At 39.0% G+C, this 22076-nt stretch overlaps 1 protein-coding gene across 1 annotated transcript in view; it reads left to right on the top strand.

The window, feature by feature from the left end:
* MICAL3 (microtubule associated monooxygenase, calponin and LIM domain containing 3) overlaps nt 1–22076 on the top strand; it is a 216598-nt gene that overhangs the window by 69967 nt on the left and 124555 nt on the right. The window contains exons 2-10 of the mRNA XM_063447645.1: nt 2965–3315; nt 4920–5127; nt 7312–7428; nt 9001–9102; nt 11183–11338; nt 11779–11879; nt 15445–15702; nt 16494–16609; nt 18335–18461. Coding sequence (XP_063303715.1) covers nt 3052–3315; nt 4920–5127; nt 7312–7428; nt 9001–9102; nt 11183–11338; nt 11779–11879; nt 15445–15702; nt 16494–16609; nt 18335–18461 — 1449 coding nt within the window. The 5' untranslated portion in view covers nt 2965–3051. The remainder of the gene's footprint in view (nt 1–2964; nt 3316–4919; nt 5128–7311; nt 7429–9000; nt 9103–11182; nt 11339–11778; nt 11880–15444; nt 15703–16493; nt 16610–18334; nt 18462–22076) is intronic.

A 22076-nucleotide genomic window follows, 5' to 3' on the forward strand; every position in this document is an offset into this window, starting at 1 on the left:
CTTTAGAATGAAATCTATCCAAGACATGCTTTATGGTTACCATGCATTCATCGGCTAGTAAAATATATTCCAATTTAGAAACACATCGTAATTATCTGAATGTTTTCAAATATAGTCTAAAGGGAAACAGAATAATAGAAAATTTGAACTAAAAATATCTTACACCAAAGTCTTAGTTATGAAAAATATCAGTATTTCTTTCACTTGCTGATAGACGTGCTTACTGTTTTATTAGGAAAAAGTTCTGTTACTCCTTTATTCCACTTTTCAAATGGCTGTCTGATTCCATGCCAAAGTAACCACAAATGTGTTTAGTGGCAGAAGGCTGCATTGGATCAAACTGCTCTTGTCTCGCTTTATCAAGTCCTTTTAACTGATGGGAAAACATGAGTTACCTTTGATCAGGAACCTCTCGAGAACGTTGCTATCCATTTACTGTAAGGGTTGTTTGTCATGTCCTATTGTACATAAAAGCTGCTAAACCTGGGGATTTCACTTTTAAATGTTGACCCAGGCATAATATGGATTGTTGTTGATTATTATATAGATTGCTTTCTCTGATTATGAAGCAAGCTTTACAGAAGGTACAATACGCCTGTTATTGAACACAAGTCTATATTGCATGTGTTCCATTACATTATAGATTGTTGTTGTTTTTTTTAGTTTTTTTTTTTTATTAATGTAACATCAATGAGGATTTAAATATTGAGATATACGGTAGGCTACTTTGAATTTTAGCAAATTGGAATCTGATTTGGCTAAAATAACTGAACTGTGACTACCCAGTTAAATAATTATTCCATATTAACCATAGTAGCCTTCTGTCTGTCTTCATATAAAATGTGTTCGTTCGTAAAAAAAAGTGGGCTTTTCTTTCAGCTCGTTATTCAGTCATATATTATGTTGTATTATGAAAGTTCTTTTTAAAATCTTTTTGCTAATGTTCGTATTGATTTGTAATCTCTCATTCTTGCATTTACTATTTTCCAAATATTAATACAGACTTGACAAATTTGCTAGGAGCCAGGTGTGTTTTTTTTTTTTGGTTTTTTTTAAACAAACAAAGCTTTATTTTCAGCAACAAAAATACAATTTATAAAAGGACACTATAATCACTGTCTCTGTCCTATCTCTGCAGGCTTTTCAATGGGAGCATTGCTTTATCAGGGAAAAGGCAGTGTTTACAATACTGAATAGTAACACCTCTAGTGCCAGTCACTAAGATGGCCACTAGAGATGCGTCCTTATCTACATTCAGCGTCTCTTAGCTCTGCATGGAGGTGCTGAATGTTCCCCATAGAAATGCATTAATTCAAAGCATCTCTATAAAGCCTTGAAGACTGGCACAGCTTGGTGAAAATGATAAGTAAAAATACCTTCGTTATGCGATCAGAATGGCTCTGGTCACATAGACGCACAAACCCGTGACTCACGCGCACACACACTCTCTGACAGGCACATACAGGCACATACATACACACTCCCTGAGAGGCACATACATACACACACACACACACACACACACACACTCTCTGAGAGGCACATACATACACACACACACACTCTCTGACAGGCACATACATACACACACAGACACTGCCATATTCACTCAGATTATTGTGGGCTCCCTACCATTGGGAGAGCTGGAGGGGTCCTTTCCCTGTGATCCAGTGGAGCTGCTCTGATCCTGTAATTTTCAAGTTCTTCCTGCTCTACTCCCTCGTGTGCTGTTTAGTGATGTCATATTCCAGCTCCAGGCATTACAGCAGGGCGCAGAGCAAGACGTGCTTAAAGATTACAACTCCCTTGCCATTTCCCCCCATTCTGTACCCATCAGGATGATGCAACCAGCCACCAGGACAACATTTATAATAGCCATGGCGACCTGGTGCCTGGGATTAGTCGAGCCCTGCATTAATATTCTCTGAAAAGTATACAGTTTGTCTGGTTTTCGGCCTAAAATTTTAAATAAACTGTGAATTCTTGGCAATTCAAACTTTATCTATTTGTCTCCATAAAATGTAAAGTGGTACCAACCAGCACACCATATTTCAGTTCCCAGATCATGTCCCATGTTTGTTTGTTTTCTTCGTTTTTTTTCTTGAACAGTAGCACTTTCACAGGGGCTACGGAAAATCCTTTAATTGTAGTAATTGTAGGCTTGTGCTGCAGAATTTATTTAATATACATTTTAATACAGGTGTACTAGGTCCTTCTTCTGATTTTTACAATTGACATGGACCCAAATATTTACATGGCACAAATATAAGAATCAATGTTGTATTGGGATAACACAATATATGGATACCTTATAAGGTTTGCTTGTTCTCAGACTTGCATTTCTCCTATTATTATTTCTTCTTCCTGTTTCAGAATTTTCTCTTCTTTTATGATCTGTTTCTATCTAAAAAAAGAAGGCAAAGTAAGGGACTACTTTGTCTTATGTCGTTTTCGTACATAATCTTGACAAAGAAAATGGAGCTTGCCTTATGCATTAAACTCCACCCTTTTGTCATATGTATTTTTTCTAAGCCTGACAAATCTTGACAAAGTTGTCCCTACGTTTTTAAGAGAAATAGGTCAGAAAAGAACACATACTGAAAGAGAGCAGAAGAAAATATAGTAGAAAAGTGAGTTTGTGGGGCCACTTCAAAGTATAGATAGACCAAAGATAATAGCCACTTCTGTTTAATCCCATGCATTTGTTGTATTTTTTTATTAGCACACTTTGAAATGAGTTTGCCAAGAGTATTTCTTTCTTTATGCATTGTAAAGTAGAATAAGTGTCCAAACATTGATCCTCCAGTTGTTTTTGACTTAGAATGTTTTCCAGAGCCAAGGCTGAAACCCATGCCCCAGTTAGCTTATATAGTTAAATAAAATAAAATTGTTCCGGGTTAATGTGTGAATTAGGCTTTATTTTTAGGTGGGTAGTGTTTAACTGATTTTTCTTTTGATCTCTAGGTTGATAATGCCATCCCCTTGAAAGAGTTTGTTTCTCTCTCTCCGAGAGGACTTCAGGTGGGCCGTGGGTCTGGCCCAGCCTGAACCATGGAGGAGAGTCGGAATGACAAGGTGAACCAGGCCCATGTTCTTTTTGATCGGTTTGTCCAAGCCACAACTTGCAAGGGGACTATGAAAAGCTTCCAGGAACTGTGTGACTACTTGGAATTAAAACCCCGGGATTATCGCACTTTTTACCATAAACTAAAGTCAAAGCTCAACTACTGGAAAGCCAAAGCCTTATGGTCCAAAATTGACAAGAGGGGCTGTCACAAAGACTACAAGAAGGGGAAAGCCTGTACCAACACCAAGGTGAGCGTGCATCCATTGCTCTTTAAATTAGTGAGCCAAGTCCTTGAATAGACTAAGCCAAATGTGTGAATGCTTTATGTAGAGGAAACAGTAAAGGGATTCATTGCGTGTAGCAATGTAGCACAGTATAAAGAAAATTTGTTATCTTGTTGGCCACAAACAATGTTACTAATATTTAAAATGGCTAAAGAGGAACACTTTCGTTTTAGAATTTATGGCTGGAGGTGACCAGAGACACTGTTATTTACTAAATTGAAAATTGTAATTCAAAGTGAATTTCAATTTTAAGTAAAAATAACTCCTCTAAAGACTTCCTTATGCAACTGGTCAATAAAAAAAAAAGGCTAGTCGGTGGCATTTGACACTGCACACTTTACATACAATATGGAGGGATAATTCACCCACTTGTTGGAGATGTCACAGAGAGCTGGGCACACCTTCTCATATCTGGTGGCTATGCTCTTAAATTTAGTTTTGTATGAGGATTCATGCTCAGGTGAGTACTATGACAGCCCTTCCCCTATTTGCTCCTGCCTTCATGTTATTTCTTGCCACATCTCTATCACCATAGAATTATAGTTGCTTCCTGATTCTACATATCCTAAATGTAACAAAGATGCACTTTTTAATAAATCTGACAAAATCCCATCCATCAAGGAGTGGGCAGAGAGAGTAGAGAACCTTTGTCTCATGTAGGAGATGCAATACTCATTAGGCTAATGCCATCACACTTGCTTTGAGGTCTTGGATCTGTAGTTGCAATTTCTAAACTGAATACCTGAGACACTTTCATTGGGGGAATCAGTAAGACATGGTAACACGGACTATACTGGTGTTCCTCGCTGGTGACTAATAATGATGCATACCAAAACAGTGTGATGTTTTCTTTATGCTACATCTATAGTGACTTTATCTGTAGTAGCGGCGTTATATCTTTCTGTATATTCATTGGTTGGAATTGTTTTTGATTTTCCCTTATTACTTGATACAGTGTTCTTGCAGAAGCTCAATTCTCATTTTAGTAGATACCCCTGAGAGAATTTGTGGGCAACTATCAGCCATTTATGTAACTGAAAAAGTTATTTCAAAGAAGCATATCATATTTTATTCAGATGTACTAGGACCAAATAATATCTTAAAAATTACTACATCATATACCTATTTCTCATGTAAACTAATATCATGCATTCCTGAAGTTAGACATATACTGTGTATTATTATTATTTATTTTTTTTAAATTGCACCTACATTTCTGAGCTCATAAAAAAGAGGATCGATTGAGTTCTAAAGTCAATTGGATCTTTATTTTATTTTTGTAATATGTGCTATATCTTGTTTATTTTAGCCTGAAGTTTGCAATTAGTTTTTTTTTTTTTGTCAGAGTATTTTGCACCCCCTGTGCATTTCTGTGAGATATAATACGTATTCACGAGTTGTGTGGCTCTCTAATAAACATTAGATAAGTGGTTATTTTGTATCTCTCATGAGACCTGATTGAAGCAAACAGTCTGTAAATATCTATACAAGGACCTCAAAATATACCTGTAGCAATGGCATTCAAGATTTTCAATTTAAACCTACCTCTTTCTTTTCTGTTTCCATAGTGTCTGATCATAGGGGCTGGGCCTTGCGGTTTGCGCACAGCAATTGAGCTCTGCCTTTTAGGGGCCAAAGTAATAGTAGTCGAGAAGAGGGATGCATTTTCTCGTAATAATGTCCTTCACCTGTGGCCCTTTACCATCCATGACCTGCGAAGTCTTGGGGCCAAGAAATTTCATGGCAAGTTTTGTGCCGGAGCCATTGATCATATCAGTAAGTATTGTTCTGGCCATATTTACACTGATGATCTGAAAGATAATTTGCCAAGTATAATAATGTTGATGCTTTGTTGATTTTGTTCATTCAGTAAAAAGTAAAGATGAATGTTGTTCAGAAGTGTTTTATAAAGTCACTACGTCTGCTAACTGAATTGAATTATAGGTGCCACCATTTTGGTTAACTAAGAATCAAATATTCTTGCAACTTTGCTTCTTTTCCATTGGATCTTCCTGGTTCTGCCAGTTTGTGGATTTCTGTAAAATGGGGACTCCACTTCTGAATTTTCTCCTTTTTTAATAGCTTGTGTGGTTTAAAAATGTAGGACAACTTACTGCCTAGTAAAGTTGTAATATTCAATGCTCTTTTACGAAGAAGGGCTTGATTACCCTTTCCCAAAACACATTTTAAAAATTATATGGAAATTAAAACCTTTTAGGTAACTTGTTTTAGTAATTGCTTCAAACAGTAAATCTCATGAATACCTTCTAGATACGTCTGCACAATCCCCTTTTTTTTATTCTGTTGCCTGCTAAGGCCAGCCAAGTGGTCATCCTTGTCTTTGGCTCTGTCTCTGTATTGTCTGTCACTACCCCATGCGTGTACAACTCTCTCTCGGCCAGGCTCCTTTGCAGTGTATTGCTTGACTATGCACAGCAGGACTCCTGGCAGGGAGTGTGATACATTTCTGGTAATAACACATTTAACTAGTACCTTTTTTTTTGTAATGTATTGTCACCAGCTTCCTCGGAAAGATTTAATCACCATTAAAGAGTATTTCCTCTTCCCTGGATCTGCGAAGTTCATGTATCCGCTCCTTCTGTTTATCTGTCTGACTAATACAATTAATTTTAGGAGCTTGCTTATTATGTTCAAAATAATTGTAAATCATTTTGAGTACTCATTCGCATCAACTCATAATACTGCCAGCAAATTGGCAAATATTTTATGTCACAACCAGATACGGTGTGCAGTCCACTTGGTTCAGCATGAGTATTCGAGACAATGAGGCGTGCAAGAACCAAAACCACTACAACATAAACGATGAATCGCTGCATCTGTATGGGGAGTGTTTAGCATGTCCATGCAGAACGTGCAGGCGTTGAACACTGCAGCACTGGACTTCTAGTGGCCTTCTGGCTGTCTGCCACTAGATGCGTTCCTAGGCAGCAATGTAAACACTGCCTTTTCTCTGAAAAGCCTGCAGGGACAGGCTATACAGGCTATAGACACCAGAACCACTACATTAAGTTGTAGTGGTTCTGGTGACTATTGTCACTTTAGTCATCTATTAAAAAAAAAAGGAGAAAAACAAGTATCCATGCAGTGAAAGAGATAAATACTTAAAGGGACACTCCTAGCACCAAAACCACTTTAGGTTTATAAAATGTTTTTAGTGTATAGTGTTTAGCCTCTGTAGTCTCTCTGTTCAAATCTGAGCCCTTTGGCAGTTAATACACTTTGTTTATGCAGCAACCACACACAGACTTCCTGGAAAAAGTCGTCTTTTTTTTTTTTTTTTTCTTTGTTTGGCTTCCTTTATTGCACAGTGTGTTTAATCACACACATGAAGTTGTTGTAGGCTCATCAGGAGATAAACAAAACAAACAGGAGATAAATCTTTCTGAAGGAAAGTTCTATTCGCAAAGCAGAGAACTTGTAAAGTAAACTGTGCTGTAAGATAAGATTCGAAATTAAACCATTTTTATCATTGAGGCTGTGTGAGTCGCATCCAAACAAACGTAATGTAACTCCTAAATGGCAGAGAATTGAGCAGGGAGACTGCAGAGGCACGATCTATACACCAAATCTACTTATTAAGCTAAATTTGTTTTGGTTCATAGATTATTTCTTTAACCCCTTAAGGACACATGACATGTCATGATTCCCTTTTATTCCAGAAGTTTGGTCCTTAAGGGGTTAAAGCCTGGACATGTTGATCAACTATTTTTCTATCTTTAGAGTAACTGTGAAAAAGTGCTTGTTTTCGTAATGCTCAAACATACTGACGTTTAGAAAGATCTGACTGAAAAGACTACTTCTGACATGCATTTTCCACCTGAGCACTTTTTAAATGCCATATAAATTATCTTTTACATGGTGCAAATACGTTTTGTAATCTATCTATTGGTATGAAGAACCAGAGGCTTCATCACAATTTAATCTCATGTCTCTATCCAGGTATCCGACAGCTGCAGCTTATCCTCCTCAAAGTCTCCTTAATCCTTGGTATTGAGATTCATGTGAATGTGGAATTCCAGGGTTTGATCGAGCCACCAGAGAGCCAGGAAAATGAACGTAAGTGATGGATCTTTCTTTGGCAATAGTAGAATTTTCACTTTAAAGGAACACTAGAGTCACCAGAACAATTACAGCTAAATGTAATGGTTCTGGTGCCTATAGTCTGTCATCTACAGGCTATTCAATGTAAATGCTGCATTTTCAGAGAAAAGGCAGTGGTTACACTGGTGCCTAGAAATACCACTAGAGGTGGAGTTAACACTGAAAGGTAATTATTGCAGTTTCTTTAAAACTGCACTAATTATCTTTGTAGGGTAAAGGGACCCGGGACAGTGCACCCAGACCACTTGAATGAGATCACGTGGTCTGGGTGCCTACAGTGTCCCTTTAATCACTGCATACCTGCTGACAAATATTGCCAGGTATTCTGGTCCACAACTTTCATACACATTTATACAAGTTCTCTATATCAATTATCTACACAAGGAATAACAAGCTTTGTCATCCATCTGCCAGGGTGTTAACCAACACGTAATTAAAGAATGAGCATAAACACTATTCTGAAAACTCAATATGTCAGCAACTTCACTGTCTGGATTTTTAAACTAGTCAAACAAATTTACAGTACGCCAGAATGAATACCAGACATTATTTCCAAAATACACATGAAGGAAACTTGGTTTTTGTTTAGGCAATGTGTATAAGCTTGCATGCATTAAACATACTGTTGACAGTGTGTCATTCTTAGGATTGGTGCATAGTGTAGTAGGTTACAAGAAAAAACATTTAAGGAATACTCTAAGCACCAAAACATCTTTAGCTTAATGAAGCTGCTTTATGTAGCACTAGCTGCACATCCCCTGGCTGTGACTCATCAGCCTGCATAATAAAATGGATTCATGTTTAATAAGATCTTAGAGCATGGTGTGTTTGCATGTCTGTTCACGGTTAATTTAACTTTAATCACACACAGGAGGCTGCACTAAGTTCTGGCAGGGAACTAACAGCACAGAAGATAACACAATCTAAGTTAAATTAAATACACTATGCAATAAAGGAAGTTACAAAATTTGAGCTTTTTTCAGAAAGTGTGTAGGGAGGCTGTGTGGGTCTCAGCCAGGAGGGGTGTGGCTGGGGCTGCATAAACAAACCGATTGAAATAGCAGGCTGTAGGGACATGATCTAGACACGAACACCACTCCATTAAGCTCATTTGGAAAAAAAATGGTATTTCATTTATTTATTATTATTTTTATTATTTTTATTTTTTTTTTAAAGCACAACAAACTTTCAAACTTACATGTTTTGCATATCAACAGGTGATTTTGTGGCTTGTTAAAACACACTAGAAGTAGCAAAATGGTCACTGTGGCCAAATGTGAACTGGCTGATTTATAAGCAGAGTTCTTATTCAATGGCCTTTTCTGTCTTTTTCAGTTTCAGGATATGACTGCATTACGTCTGTTCCATTAGATTGTAATACATCTTAACCAATGCCTCTTCTCACTTGTATCAAAGCAGGTCTGCACTGAAAAACCAAAACATTGTCTTTAGGACACAGTTTGAAAGATGTTTTCCCATCTTGTAGTTAATAATTCAGTGGGCGATAAATTATTTATTTTCCCACAGGTGTTGGTTGGCGAGCAAAGATCCACCCTAGCACTCACCCAGTGTCCGAATTTGATTTTGATGTCATTATTGGTGCTGATGGTAGAAGGAACACGCTGGCAGGTATGTTGGGGAGGTTTTTTTTCCGTTTCTCTCGCCTCCTTTTGCCCTACTTGTGTCTTGCCCTCTTTCTCGCTCTTTTTTTTTTTTTCTCTCACACTTTCTCTTGCTCTCTTCCTTTCATTTTTCCCCCTTTCTCTTTCTTTTCCTGAAATAAATGAGTGTACATAGATATGCTTTTTGTGTAAAGGAAGCATTAAAAGTACATATGAATGTACACAGAGGCATGATGGTGGGGGCTGTGGGTTAACATATCCAGTAGGGGGGCGGAGCCTGCTACTAGACTCGTGCGGACGCCATTTCGCTTAGCTCCCAACTCTTACAAATTAATCCAAGCAATATCAAACTTTCCAGTACCCATCCAGCCTTGCCACTTACCAAACGGGCACCAGCACAGTTAACCGCACCACCCGATGCCTTTCTTCCAGCCGCAACGGCTGCAGAAAAGGAGACGCAAGAACGGGGCCTACCAAACGCCATCGATCCCCGGCCTCGCTGAAATCCTGTGCGGATACCCGACGGAGCTCGGGAACACCAACTATCTGTGGGAACAACCCATCGTCCCTGCTCACACACCAGCCATGGGGCGCCGTTCTCAAAAAACGCAAGGTACAACTGTGGACAGGGATATAGGGGCCATGTTACAACGGCCTACTAACTCTTAAGCCAGCCGCCATGACAGAAAGGCCGGACCTCGACCAGGCACCCAATACAGCGCAACGGAGCCCCAATATACCTGGCTTGTCTCAGATACGACAGCCGGACAAGGCACCCAACATGAAACAACCAGATCCTGTCCCCTCTGAGCTCCCCCAGACACCACCACCTGCAAGGCCGCACACCCAGGCACTGCAGCAGATGAGTGCACACACTACAACACTGCACAGACCTGGCTCCCCAGGGCATTCACAAGAGCCACAGACACCACCACTGGAGTCCACAGATGACTCAGCCCCAACCACCAAACGAGACCTCAAAATCCTTTTAGCAGAGATCCACAAACTACTGGCCGCTGACTCAGCCATCCTCAAGACTGAACTACACACAGTCGCAGAAAGGGTGAGCGCCACAGCGGAAGAAGTAGTGAAAGTCCACACTCATGAATCAAATGGAAGACACCATCAAACACATCCAGCAACAACACACCTACCTGGCAATTAAAATGTCAACCATTGAAGACCGACAGCGCTGCTCCCATATCAAAATCCGGGGCATACCCATGACAATCTCTGCCGACGAGCTGCCGCACTATGTCAGGCGCCTGCTGACTACTGTGCTGCTACACTCACTCGTAAAGAAAATCATAATTGACGGAGTGTACCGCTTACCTAGCGCCCCACACCTAAAAACCCCACCAGCCAGAGATGTTATCCTCAGATGTGTCACTATACAAGACAAACTACACATAATGGCGGGGCTGAAAGGCAAGACACCACTGCTATTTGAGAATCCCCCCCCCCCCGCTGCCCCCTTGGTCTGGGGTAACCAATCAATGCAAGAGCACCACCTGTGACAGACTCCCTCACTCAGCACAACATAAAGAACTAGACTAACGAACACGGTTTTACCGCAACACAGACACACCATAATCATGCCAACACACCACCGCACACAAAGAGCGCTAATATCAGCAGACCCACAATCCGCAGGTGCTGACACCAAACATAAGGCTTCATAAACGCAAGGGTATACAAAACATACTGTCACATCTAGACAGCGCATCATTTAAAGTTTAATATGTTGATGTTATTCCTGAATATGTTATTGCTTGACCCAAAATTGGTGCAAAACTTAAACTAAATTGTATCTAAATATTTTTGGAGCACTTACGTGCACACCTGTCTGTGAAACTAAAATATCAAGCACCAAAAATGAAAAATAAAGAATTTAAAAAAACAAACATATCCAGTAAATAATATGAACATACAAAATGTGCGTATATCACAAATGTATTCTTATTGGGTAGATTTGTTTAAAGCACAGAGCAGAGGTGTACATATGAGGTTATGGAGCAACTGTTCTTACGGGGAGAAAAAAGAATTAAAAAAAATAATGATTTTTTGTTGTTGTTGTATTCCTATAGGTTTCCGGCGAAAAGAGTTCCGCGGTAAGCTGGCAATTGCCATCACAGCAAATTTCATCAACCGTAATACAACGGCAGAGGCAAAAGTGGAGGAGATCAGTGGTGTGGCCTTTATATTCAACCAGAAGTTCTTCCAAGATCTACGGGAGGCCACAGGTTAGTGTATATAGAATGTGGCCAGTCCTAAAGGGAAAGCAGAGGTTTGTTTGGTTTTGTTCTTGTGATTTTGTGATCGTTCTCTAAGAAAATGTATAAAAACAGAAACAGGGGGAGGGGACTTTGAGTACTTTGTGGAAAACAATGAAAAAGTCTGAAAAAATTCCCATGGAACTCACATGGAATGTACCGGTTTTAGAGCTTTGCCCCACATTTAGATTAGTGAGCTTTTAACATGATTATGCACTATGTTGGGGGATGCAATATGTGAGTGGTTGAGATCTGATGGCTGATTCTATTTTGTATATCTGAAGCTAATCTGAATGATGGTTATGGCTGATTAGTGTACGACAATGTGTTTCCATTTAGTAATTTAGTCAAAGATCATCTTGGCGAGAAACCTATGCTTTAGTTTTGATTTATTTTTGTCTCCGTTCTAGGAATCGATTTGGAAAACATTGTGTATTATAAAGATGATACACACTATTTTGTCATGACAGCCAAGAAGCAGAGTTTACTGGAGAAAGGAGTGATCTTGCAGGTAAGGATAGATGGCCCAATTGCTAGCTGAAATAGGTCAAAGAGGCACATATCTCTGGCAGACCTGGTGATCTGTGCCTTTAAACAAAGTTGACATATGGAGCAGTTATGACTGGAGTAAAGGGGTATGTATTTAATACTAGAACATCATTAATGCTTACTCTGTTATAGTTCGTGATGTTTTGCAACTGAAATGTTTCATTTTACTTTTTATGTTTATTTGTCAGTTAATATTATGTCCACTCATGTAAGGGAAGGTCCTATTATCACCATTAAAGACTTCTAACTATGAAAATAAACCGTTTTAAAACACTGCTTAATTTTTTTTTTTTAAAGTTTTTTAGGAGGCAGCAGGTTTGCACACCTGCAAACCTGCTGCCTCCTAAACAACATTAAGTATTATGCCCTTTGCACTAATCCACAAGGATTTGCCATATACCTCTACTTGCATGATGTAATCATAATAGTGCTTGTTTAATACAAAATAACATACTGAACTAGATAAAGGATTTATTCACAGTCTAAAGGAACACTATAGTGCTAGGCACATAAACATGTATTTCTAATTCTGTAGTCGCTGGAGACTTATCTTGGTGTGTGTGTCCCTGCTGTACATAGTTACATAGTTACATAGCTGAAAAGAGACTTGCATCCATCAAGTTCAGCCTTCCTCACATATATGTTTTTGCTGTTGATCCAAAAGAAGGCAAAAAACCCAGTCTGAAGCGCTTCCAATTTTGCAACAATTTAGGAAAAAATTCCTTCTTGACCCCAACATAGCAGTCAGATATGTCTCCTTGGATCAAGCAGCTATTACCCCACTAATTAGAAATTACATCCCTGTATGTTGTTTTTGCAAGTATTTATCCAATTGCAACTTAAACATCTGTATAGAGTCTGACAAAACCACCTCTTCCGGCAATGAATTCCATATCCGTATTGCTCTTACTGTAAAAAAAAACCTTTTCTTTGCCTTAGATAAAATCTCCTTTCTTTAAGCCTAAATGTGTGAACTTGTGTCCTATGTATAGCCCTGCTTATGAATAGATTTCCTGATAATGGTTTGTACTGACCCCGAATATATTTGTATAATGTTATCATATCCTCTCTCAGGCACCGTTTTTCCAAACTAAAGAGATTTACATTTTTTAACCTTTCTTCATAACTAAAATGCTCCATTCCTTTTATCAATTTTGTAGCTCATCTCTGCACTTTTTCTAGTGCCATGATATCTTTCTTTAGAACAGGTGCCCAAAATTGCACAGCATATTTAAGTGTGTGGTCTTACCAGCGATTTATAAAGAGGCAAAATTATATTTTCATCTCGAATTTATGCCCCTGTTTATACATGACAAAACCTTACTGACCTTAGCAACGGCAGATTGACATTGCATATTGCTGCCTAATTTGTTGTCTATAACAATTCCCAAATACTTCTCGTGTGTGGTTATCCCTAGTTCAATACCATTTAGGGTGTAAATTGCTTGTGCATTCTTAACCCCGAAGTGCATAACTTTGCATTTCTCTACGTTAAATTTCATCTGCCATTTTAGTGCCCAGTCCCCCAATCTATCCAAATCCCTCTGCAGCAAGGCAATATCCTGCTCACATTTTATTACTTTACAAAGTTTTGTGCCATCTGCAAACACTGATACATGGCTTTCAATGCCCATTTCAAGATCATTTATAAATATGTTAAATAGAAGCGGTCCCAAAACAGAACCCTGAGGGACACCACTTACCACTTTTGTCCAGCTTTAAAATTTACCATTAATGACAACTCGTTGTACTCTATCCTTAAGCCAATGTTCTACCCAAGAACAAGAATATTCATCTAGACCAATTTCTTTTAGTTTGAAGACTAACCTATTGTGAGAAACCGTATCAAATGCCTTGGAAAAATCCAAGTAGATCACATACACTGCAACACCCTGATCTATACTTCTACTTACTTCTTCATAGAATGCAATTAGGTTAGTTTGACATGACCTATGTTTCATAAAACCATGCTGATTATTGCTAATAACACAGTTCTTCCCAATGAATTCCTGAATATTATCCCTTAATAGCCGTTCAAATAACTTCCCAGTCACAGAGGTTAAGCTCACACGTCTATAATTTCCAGGCAAGGATTTTGAACCCTTTTTAAATATAGGAACAACATCTGCCTTCCTCCAATCCTCCGGTACAATACCTGAAGAATCTTGAAAAATTAAATACAGAGGTTCAATTATTTCCCTACTTAGCTCCTTAAGTACTCGTGGGTGGAGACCGTCAGGACCCGGAGCTTGGTTTACATACATTTTCTTTAATAGCTGTAGCATATTGTCTCGAGTTATCCAATCACAAGTTGTCTGCAAGTTTGTTGCAGCAATCATTTGCTTATCTCTTGCCGTAGGACCCTCATTAATCTATACTGAAGAAAAATAATTATTTAAAATGTCTGCCTTTTCCTGGTCTTCATTGACTAACAGACCCATCTCTGTTTTCAGTGTACCTACACTTTCATTTTTTGTTTTTTTTAGAATTGATGTACTTGAAAAAAATTTGGGGGTTGGTTTTGCATTCAATTTCTCATTTTCTAGTTTAGCCACTTTAATTACCTTCTTGCAAGTATTATTGGCTTCCCTATATCTTATATAGGATGCCTCTGATTTGTCCGATTTAAATGCTTTAAATGCCCTTTTCTTATTTTTAATCTCTTGTTTTACTTCTCTACTAAGCCACATTGGTTTTGATTTGTTTCTTTTATATTTATTACCCAATGGTACATACTTTGAAATGTACATTTCTAATATTTGTTTGAATAGTTTCCATTTATCCTCAGTGTTTTTATCACGGAGTTTATGCCAGTCGATATGTTGTAGAGCTGTTTAAAATTATATGTTTTAATATAACCCACATGCTTTTTCTTTTTTAAGTTTATTTCAAAAGTTACCATATTGTGATCACTATTTCCCAAATGCTCCCCTACTTGAATGTTGGTTAAAAGATCAACATTGTTTGTTATAACAAGATCCAGACAAGCATCCTTTCTAGTTGGTGCTTGTACCAGTTGTGACATAAAGGTGTCATTTAACACATTCAAAAACCGGATGAGGGTTTGAAAGGTGTTTATTTCTTTCCTTGCCGCTCTGCCTCTTTGCTTGAGATCATTAATGTTGATGATCTCAGCCAATTCAATGCTTGCCAATATGAAAGCATTAGAGGCTAGTGTACATTTGTGTAAAAACATTGCACTTTGCCAATCAAATGCATGTAATCTATAACATGGTTTTATTCAGTTATGGCAGAGGAAGCACCCTCTATCTGCTGCTTTTTTGATAGCAATGTAAATCTTGCCGGCTTCAAAATTGGCATGAAGGGGTCTGAGTGCCTTTAACATCTTTGACAAGTGCTATGAAAAGAAAAATGTAAAAACAATAATCATAGAACTACATTTACAGTACTGTCTAACAATGCTAAAAAAAAAGGAATGCTCATAAAGTGTTTTGTAGAACATTGCATGCCTACATCTCTTATAATCCAGACATTGTACACGAAGACCCTCACCTCTTATTTTGTAGGATTATGCAGATACTGAGCTGCTATTATCCCGTGCCAACGTTGATCAGGAGGCACTACTGAACTACGCCACGGAAGCTGCCAAGTTTTCAACCAACCAGCAGCTGCCTTCCCTCGATTTTGCGATCAATCATTATGGACAGCCAGATGTGGCCATGTTTGACTTCACATGCATGTATGCGTCTGAAAATGCAGCCCTTGTCCGAGAGAGGAATGGACACAGACTCCTGGTAGCCCTTGTTGGAGATAGTCTTTTGGAGGTCAGTGATTCAACAATACAAATTGCCTATTCTGGGCTATAATTATAGTTTGTATGTTTATCCAAGCTTCATTATAATGCCTAATGCAACTTTTATTCTTGGGTAATTGGCCATGGTGTACTGGCAGCTTAAATAATTAAAAACTACCGTATCTGTTAGGGGAAGTACTAGCAGCTTTTTTATTACCCTATAGTGTGAAAGTACGTGAATATTTATTTTTTTTCCTTATGTTATCAGTGATACGTGCTTGAGTTAAATTGCTTACCATCCCACCAAAAGAAATCACCAAAACTTCTTTGCCAAGGATATGCTTCCCAGTTCGTGTCTCTGAATTACTTAAAAAATTATCATTCTCTCACAATGTTTTTGGGACAATATATTTACTTAATGGCTGGTATATTTTTGTTATGTTATCGAGTGGGATTGTCTCGATCCTCTGTTATTTATACGTACTTGGTAGCACTACAGGGGCATGCTGAGTGACACCATTTCCTATTTTAAACTTCACTGCCGTGCAAAGCTTGTATTGTATCACTTTTTCTACCTCATGCAACACTTGATACAGGTAGTCTGGTGCATGTTTGTATGTGACTAAATGTGATTCACTATAAAACGCATAAATAAATAAAGCTTTGTTGCATTGCGACTGGTCTGTACATGTTGCACATTTATACAGTAGCTGATGAGGAAATTATATTTTAGTAGTATATAGAAGTGATTTTAAAGGAGAGTTGCGCATTGCTTTCTATTTAATGATCTGCCTTTTTATTTTTTAAATTTTTATAATAAAGCCTTTCTGGCCCATGGGAACTGGCATTGCACGAGGATTTTTGGCTGCCATGGACTCTGCATGGATGGTGCGAAGTTGGTCTCAAGGTGCCAGCCCGATGGAGGTATTGGCAGAGAGGTAAGATTATGAGCTAATGCCGGTATAATTCAGGATTTAACGGCTTTGAACCCCTTTCAAAGACCAGAATGCTTAATTTAACTATCATTTTGAGTTTGAAGCAGGAGGTATGGTGGGGTAAGAAGCCGAGCTCAAGTACAGCTAATTGAAACAAGAAGAAAACTCCCTGGCTGTCTGACAACAATTGGTTAATTAATCATTAAAGTGCAGATTTTACATTTCATCTTAGTATCTTACCCACCTGACATTAAAGGGCTATCAGAGGTTTATGGACGTTTGACATGTCCTGGAAAGTCATAGCCTGTCCTGCAATTAATGTGTACATTATTATTGTCTGTGATAATAGCTGGTTGCTATCAAAAAATGATATGTCAAACTGCGTATATAGTGCTTGTAAAACAAAATAGCAGCGTCAAAACTTGTGTGAATTTCCGCCTTTACTTCACCTCCAATAATTACAATCAAATCGTGTCAAAGTGTAGTGCTTTTATTTTAATTACTTACCCTAACTTAATAGGTATATATATATATATATGCAAATTAAACAAAAAACTAAAGCAATTTATTATAAAACCGTATTATAATACTCTTTACGTGTATAATGCGTAAAATGGTTCACTTACATATAATGAAGCCTAATGTGATAGCTCAGATCTTAATCCCCTCTGTGCCTTTAAGTTGGCACATCACCTAAACAGCGACTGAGTCTTGTGGCTCCAAAAAAACACATGTGTGTGTGTATATATATATATATATATATATATACACACAAGATCTAGTACTTTATCCATCATGTTTAAATTATCAGTAGGGCCCTATATACTATGCTCACCTTATGAAGAGCCTAAATGACCACTGGCTTTAAGTGTATGAAGCATTGTGCAAAATAAAGGTAGCACTACTTTCCCTTGAATGCAGCAACTCTGGATCGATGAAAAACAAAAAAAGTCCAGGTGTGAAACTGTATTTACGAAAACAAGACGAGATGAATGTAAATAAAATCATGACGTGTTTCACACTCTGGTATTTCATTTGGCACAGAGCTACCTGAAATATTCATTATTTATATACCCCAAGTCCGCCCCTTTCTAGTGATAAATTGGCCAATCCCTGCATTTATGAGCAGGATGACTTCTTTGTTCTCCGTTTGGTCATCATCAGAAAAGGTATATAGTGACCATTATGTCTGTGACTTCCAGTCTTCCCTTTAATTTCAGCGTCCTCATTGGTCACATCCGATCCTTCCTTCTGACTTGAGGCGTTCTTGTTGTCATGGTGATTTTTACCGAACATATGTAAATACATTTAAGGGGATGCATAAATATCGATCTTGTAGTTCTATTACACAAAAAAATAATAATTGTGACTTAAAAACTTTAAGAATTTCATTACAATGTTGTGTAATTTATTACTAAAAGCTGTGCATGATCCATTACGAACATTACTACACATTAGATCTTCTCAAATGTATTTAAATCATTTCTCTCACAGCCTAAAAGATAAGAAATATAGCAGGAAAACTAAACATGAACGTGAGTCCCAGGGGATTAGTATTGTACATTTTCATAAAAGTAGCCAATACCCTGGTTTCTAACTTAATTTCTGATGTCCCTGATATGCTTTGGCATATTACAGGACACTGCTGTGTTATTTTGGAAACAAGCAGTCACGCCTGAAAGCAACAAGTGTTTTTTCCTCATCTCCTCATTGATCTCTCAATAATAGGGAGAGTATATACAGACTCCTTCCTCAGACCACACCAGAAAATGTCAACAAAAACTTCAACCAGTACAGCATTGACCCAACTACTCGATACCCCACTGTGAATCTACAGTTCCTGCGACCCAGCCAGGTAAGGGCCTTCCGCAAACTAAGTTGGTGTTAATTAGCATGTAGCTCTCCAGCTGTGGTTTGTTGGATCTCTGAGTTTAAGAAACTCCTGCCTACACCTGTATGATTTGTCCTAGATATAATTTGTTTCCCTCTGATAATTTCAAGTGTGTGAGTGATTATGTTGGCTCAGTTGTGTTTTTGTTCTGTCTAGTGTATTTTAAATTGTCATTATCTTTGCTATTGAAATTCTAAATTCCAAAGGCTTTTATTATTACAAATTGTGTGCACATAGATGCACAGCTGCATGTATGTATTTTATGAAAAATATTTGGCACAGGAGTCGTACCATTACTACTCCCTTCTGCTGTAGTGGTTATGCTGTCCTGTTGTTTTCAAATGGTTTGATACTTGGCTGCATCTTCAGGATCCCTACGATCAAGCCCATTTTCACAGATCACTGTGTAGAAGAGCTGGGTACTTTGAAGATCCAGATAAGTACCTAACCATTCAAAAACAATGGAACAGCACAACTGCTATATATTTTGTATGCTGACACCAGAGGTTGACAGAACTGATCTTGCTTCATAAAGAGGAACTAACATTTTAACCCCTTAACGACGAGTGTCGGACGAGGTCCGTCACTCAGGGGAAACCCTTAACGACGAGTGACGGACCTCGTCTGTCACGCGGTAAAATTAACCCCAGATCGCGGCGTTCGCGGGGTTAATGGTGCTCCGGTCTGCCTCTGTATTAGAGGCAGACCGGGAGCACCGGATCGGGCTGTCCCAGCACATGTGCCCGCTCTGACAGCATGTCAGAGCGAGCACATGTGCTGTGTATATTCACCTTCCGCCTCCCTGCACTTCCGGGTTCAGTGTGAAGTGCAGGGAGACGGATCAGTGCTGATCTGCTTCCCTGTGTAAAAAAAATAGTTTATTTAAAATCCCACCCCCCTTTACCATTTTAATAAAAAATTAACCCCTTCCCAGCCTATTGATCATTGACTACAGTGATCAATTGGCAGGGATTGCATTTTACTATGATATGATTTTTTTTTTAACCCCTGAGGGTTAATTCTTTTTTTTTTTTTTTTTTTGAACCCTCAGGGGTTAAATTTGTTTTTTTAATTAATTTAAGTATTTTAAAATTATATATTTAGCTAGCTGGGGAGGGTGGAAGTTAGTGGGGAATTGGGGGATTTGGTGTTAGGCTAACTAGGGTTAACGGTAAAAGTTTTAAAATAAACTTTAAAAAGTTAAAAAAAGTTTTAATAACATTTAAGTAAAAAATAAAATAAAAAAAAACAACCCCCCTTTACCCAGTCCAAATAAAAATTAACCCCTTCCCTGCCAGTCTATCACTGTCTACAGTGATCAAAATACAGATCACAGTATTATACTGTGATCTAATTTTTTTTAACCCCTGACGATTAACTTTTTTTTTTTTTTTTTTTTTTTGTAAATTTTTATTTTTGCAGTGCATAAAACGTTACAGCGTAACACGGGGTACCCCAAAGGCATTCCTCGCGTTAATCATACAATAATTACATTGGGGTATACGTTTGTACTTGCACAATTTTATGTTAAGGTTGCGTGCTGACAAAAAGATATATACCTCGTTATTTAGTTAGTTTGCTAAGACAAATATTGCTTGTTCAGGATTGCTCCTAAATGTCGCACCCGGGGAGGCAGGGTACATGTTTTAATTACAGGCAGCGTTTAATTACAGACATTATGGCCTAAATCATGTTTGTTGTAAGCGAGGCATGAGTGCAGGCTGATTGATGGTTCTGCAATGGTCATGGTGTGTGTTATTGTGTATAGATATAGTATAACAGAAAATCACCCAGTCCGTTCAAAAGTTCGTACAGCAACAAGTGCTTCAGGGATCGCTGGCATAATGGGTCCGGTGCTTCCAGGGTGGCAGTAGATCTATGGTTAGCCCATGCGGACTTCAGCCCGACGTGGTAGTAGTGTCCCTGTAGGCTGCGGTACCTCTTCAGATGTGTCGTGGAATCTTGCCTCTGTTAGATGTCGAGAGGAGCAATCTCCGAGGTCGGCATTGGGGGTTGCCTGTTCCGACGCGTGGCTCCCTTCGGTTGGCGGCAGCGTCGCAAGCACAAAGCTGAGTCTCTGCGGGTTGGTGTCTCCGCCGCTCCATGTCCGGTGTGCCTCCGTTGCTGTCTGTTTTTTCGTTAGTGTGTTGCTCTGGCAGGTGGGAGGTCGCTTGGCGAGCTGCGAGAGAGTGGGGCCGCCGTCTGCTCAGGTTTCTTGAGCCCATGCTTGTGTGTTACCTGCCGTGCACGTGGCAGTCGCCATCTTGAGCGATGTGGTCGGGCCCTCAAGTGCATTTGTGGCGCCTTTGTGCTCGAGCTGCTATGCCCCCGGGCGGGGACCGGGATCACCCCCCCGGTCCATAGGGGGGGGAACAGGGCCGGGTCCACTCAGATTCGAGCCCCAGGCTGGGTGCTGTGTGGCAGGATAGTGGTGCGTCGGCCGTCCGCTCCACTCACCGCGGGAGAAGGCCGGGTATCGCAGACCTCTCCTCCAGGGGACTGTAGCTTGGGAAGCCAGCCTCTCCCTGGCTCCAGCAGGCCCTCTGCCTAGGGCACTATAGTGGTCGGTCAGTTCTGGGCTTAAATTTTAGGTTTTTCGGCATTTTGATCATAAGTCAGCAGGAGCTCCTTCTGCCTGCGACCGTCCAGCTCGGCGGTCCGGCCCCGCCCCCCTTTTATTTATTTTTTAATCCTCAGGGGTTCAATTTATTTAATTAACTAATTTAAATATTGTATAATTAAATATTTTTTTCTAGCTGAGGTGGGTGGGAGTTATGGGAAAATGGGGAATTTACGGTTAGTGCTGCTCACTGCTAGTTAGGGGTTAACGGTAAAAAAAAAAGCTTAGAAAAATGTTAAATCTGTAAAAAAAAAGTTTTTAAAGAAAGTTTAGGAAAGTTAAAAAAAAAATTCATAAGCAAAACAAAAGTTTAAAAAAATACATTTAAAAACGCTCATTACCACTACACCTAGAACAAACTAGAGAAAAAATGATCCCACGCTAAGGTTCAAAATATGCCTTTTGAATTACCCCAGGGTGTATTCTTTAATAAATAGTATGTGTTTGTGGGGAAGTTTCAATAACCAACCATCTAAACTACTCCAAATTGGAACATGGACACAGCGTAAAACTACAAGTTAGAAAAAAACTGAATGGCTGCGTCTCAAATGTGCCCCTTCAACATCCACATATACCTGGCAAAGGTACATACGGGGGTATTGCTGTACTCAGACCACATAGCTGAGCAACATATGAAGTATTATACAGTCGTAGCACACATAAGGTTTGCAAAATATACTGTGCAAACTCACTTTGTGTGTCAAAAAGGCAGAACAAACGTTTATTACCGCTACACCTGGTACTAGCTAGCGGAAAAATTATCCCACGCTAAGGTTCAAAATATGCCTTTTGAAATACCCTGGGATGTCTACTTTATGAAATGGTATGGCTTTATGGGGTATTTGGATTATATAGCCTGGTAAAATACTCATGGGCACAGCGTAAAAATTCAAAATTTGAAAAAAAATGGAATGGCTGTGTCCCAAATGTGCCCCTCCGATGTCCACATATACCTGGCA

This window comes from Pelobates fuscus, chromosome 3 (assembly GCF_036172605.1).
Source record: "Pelobates fuscus isolate aPelFus1 chromosome 3, aPelFus1.pri, whole genome shotgun sequence".
Lineage (NCBI taxonomy): Eukaryota > Metazoa > Chordata > Amphibia > Anura > Pelobatidae > Pelobates > Pelobates fuscus.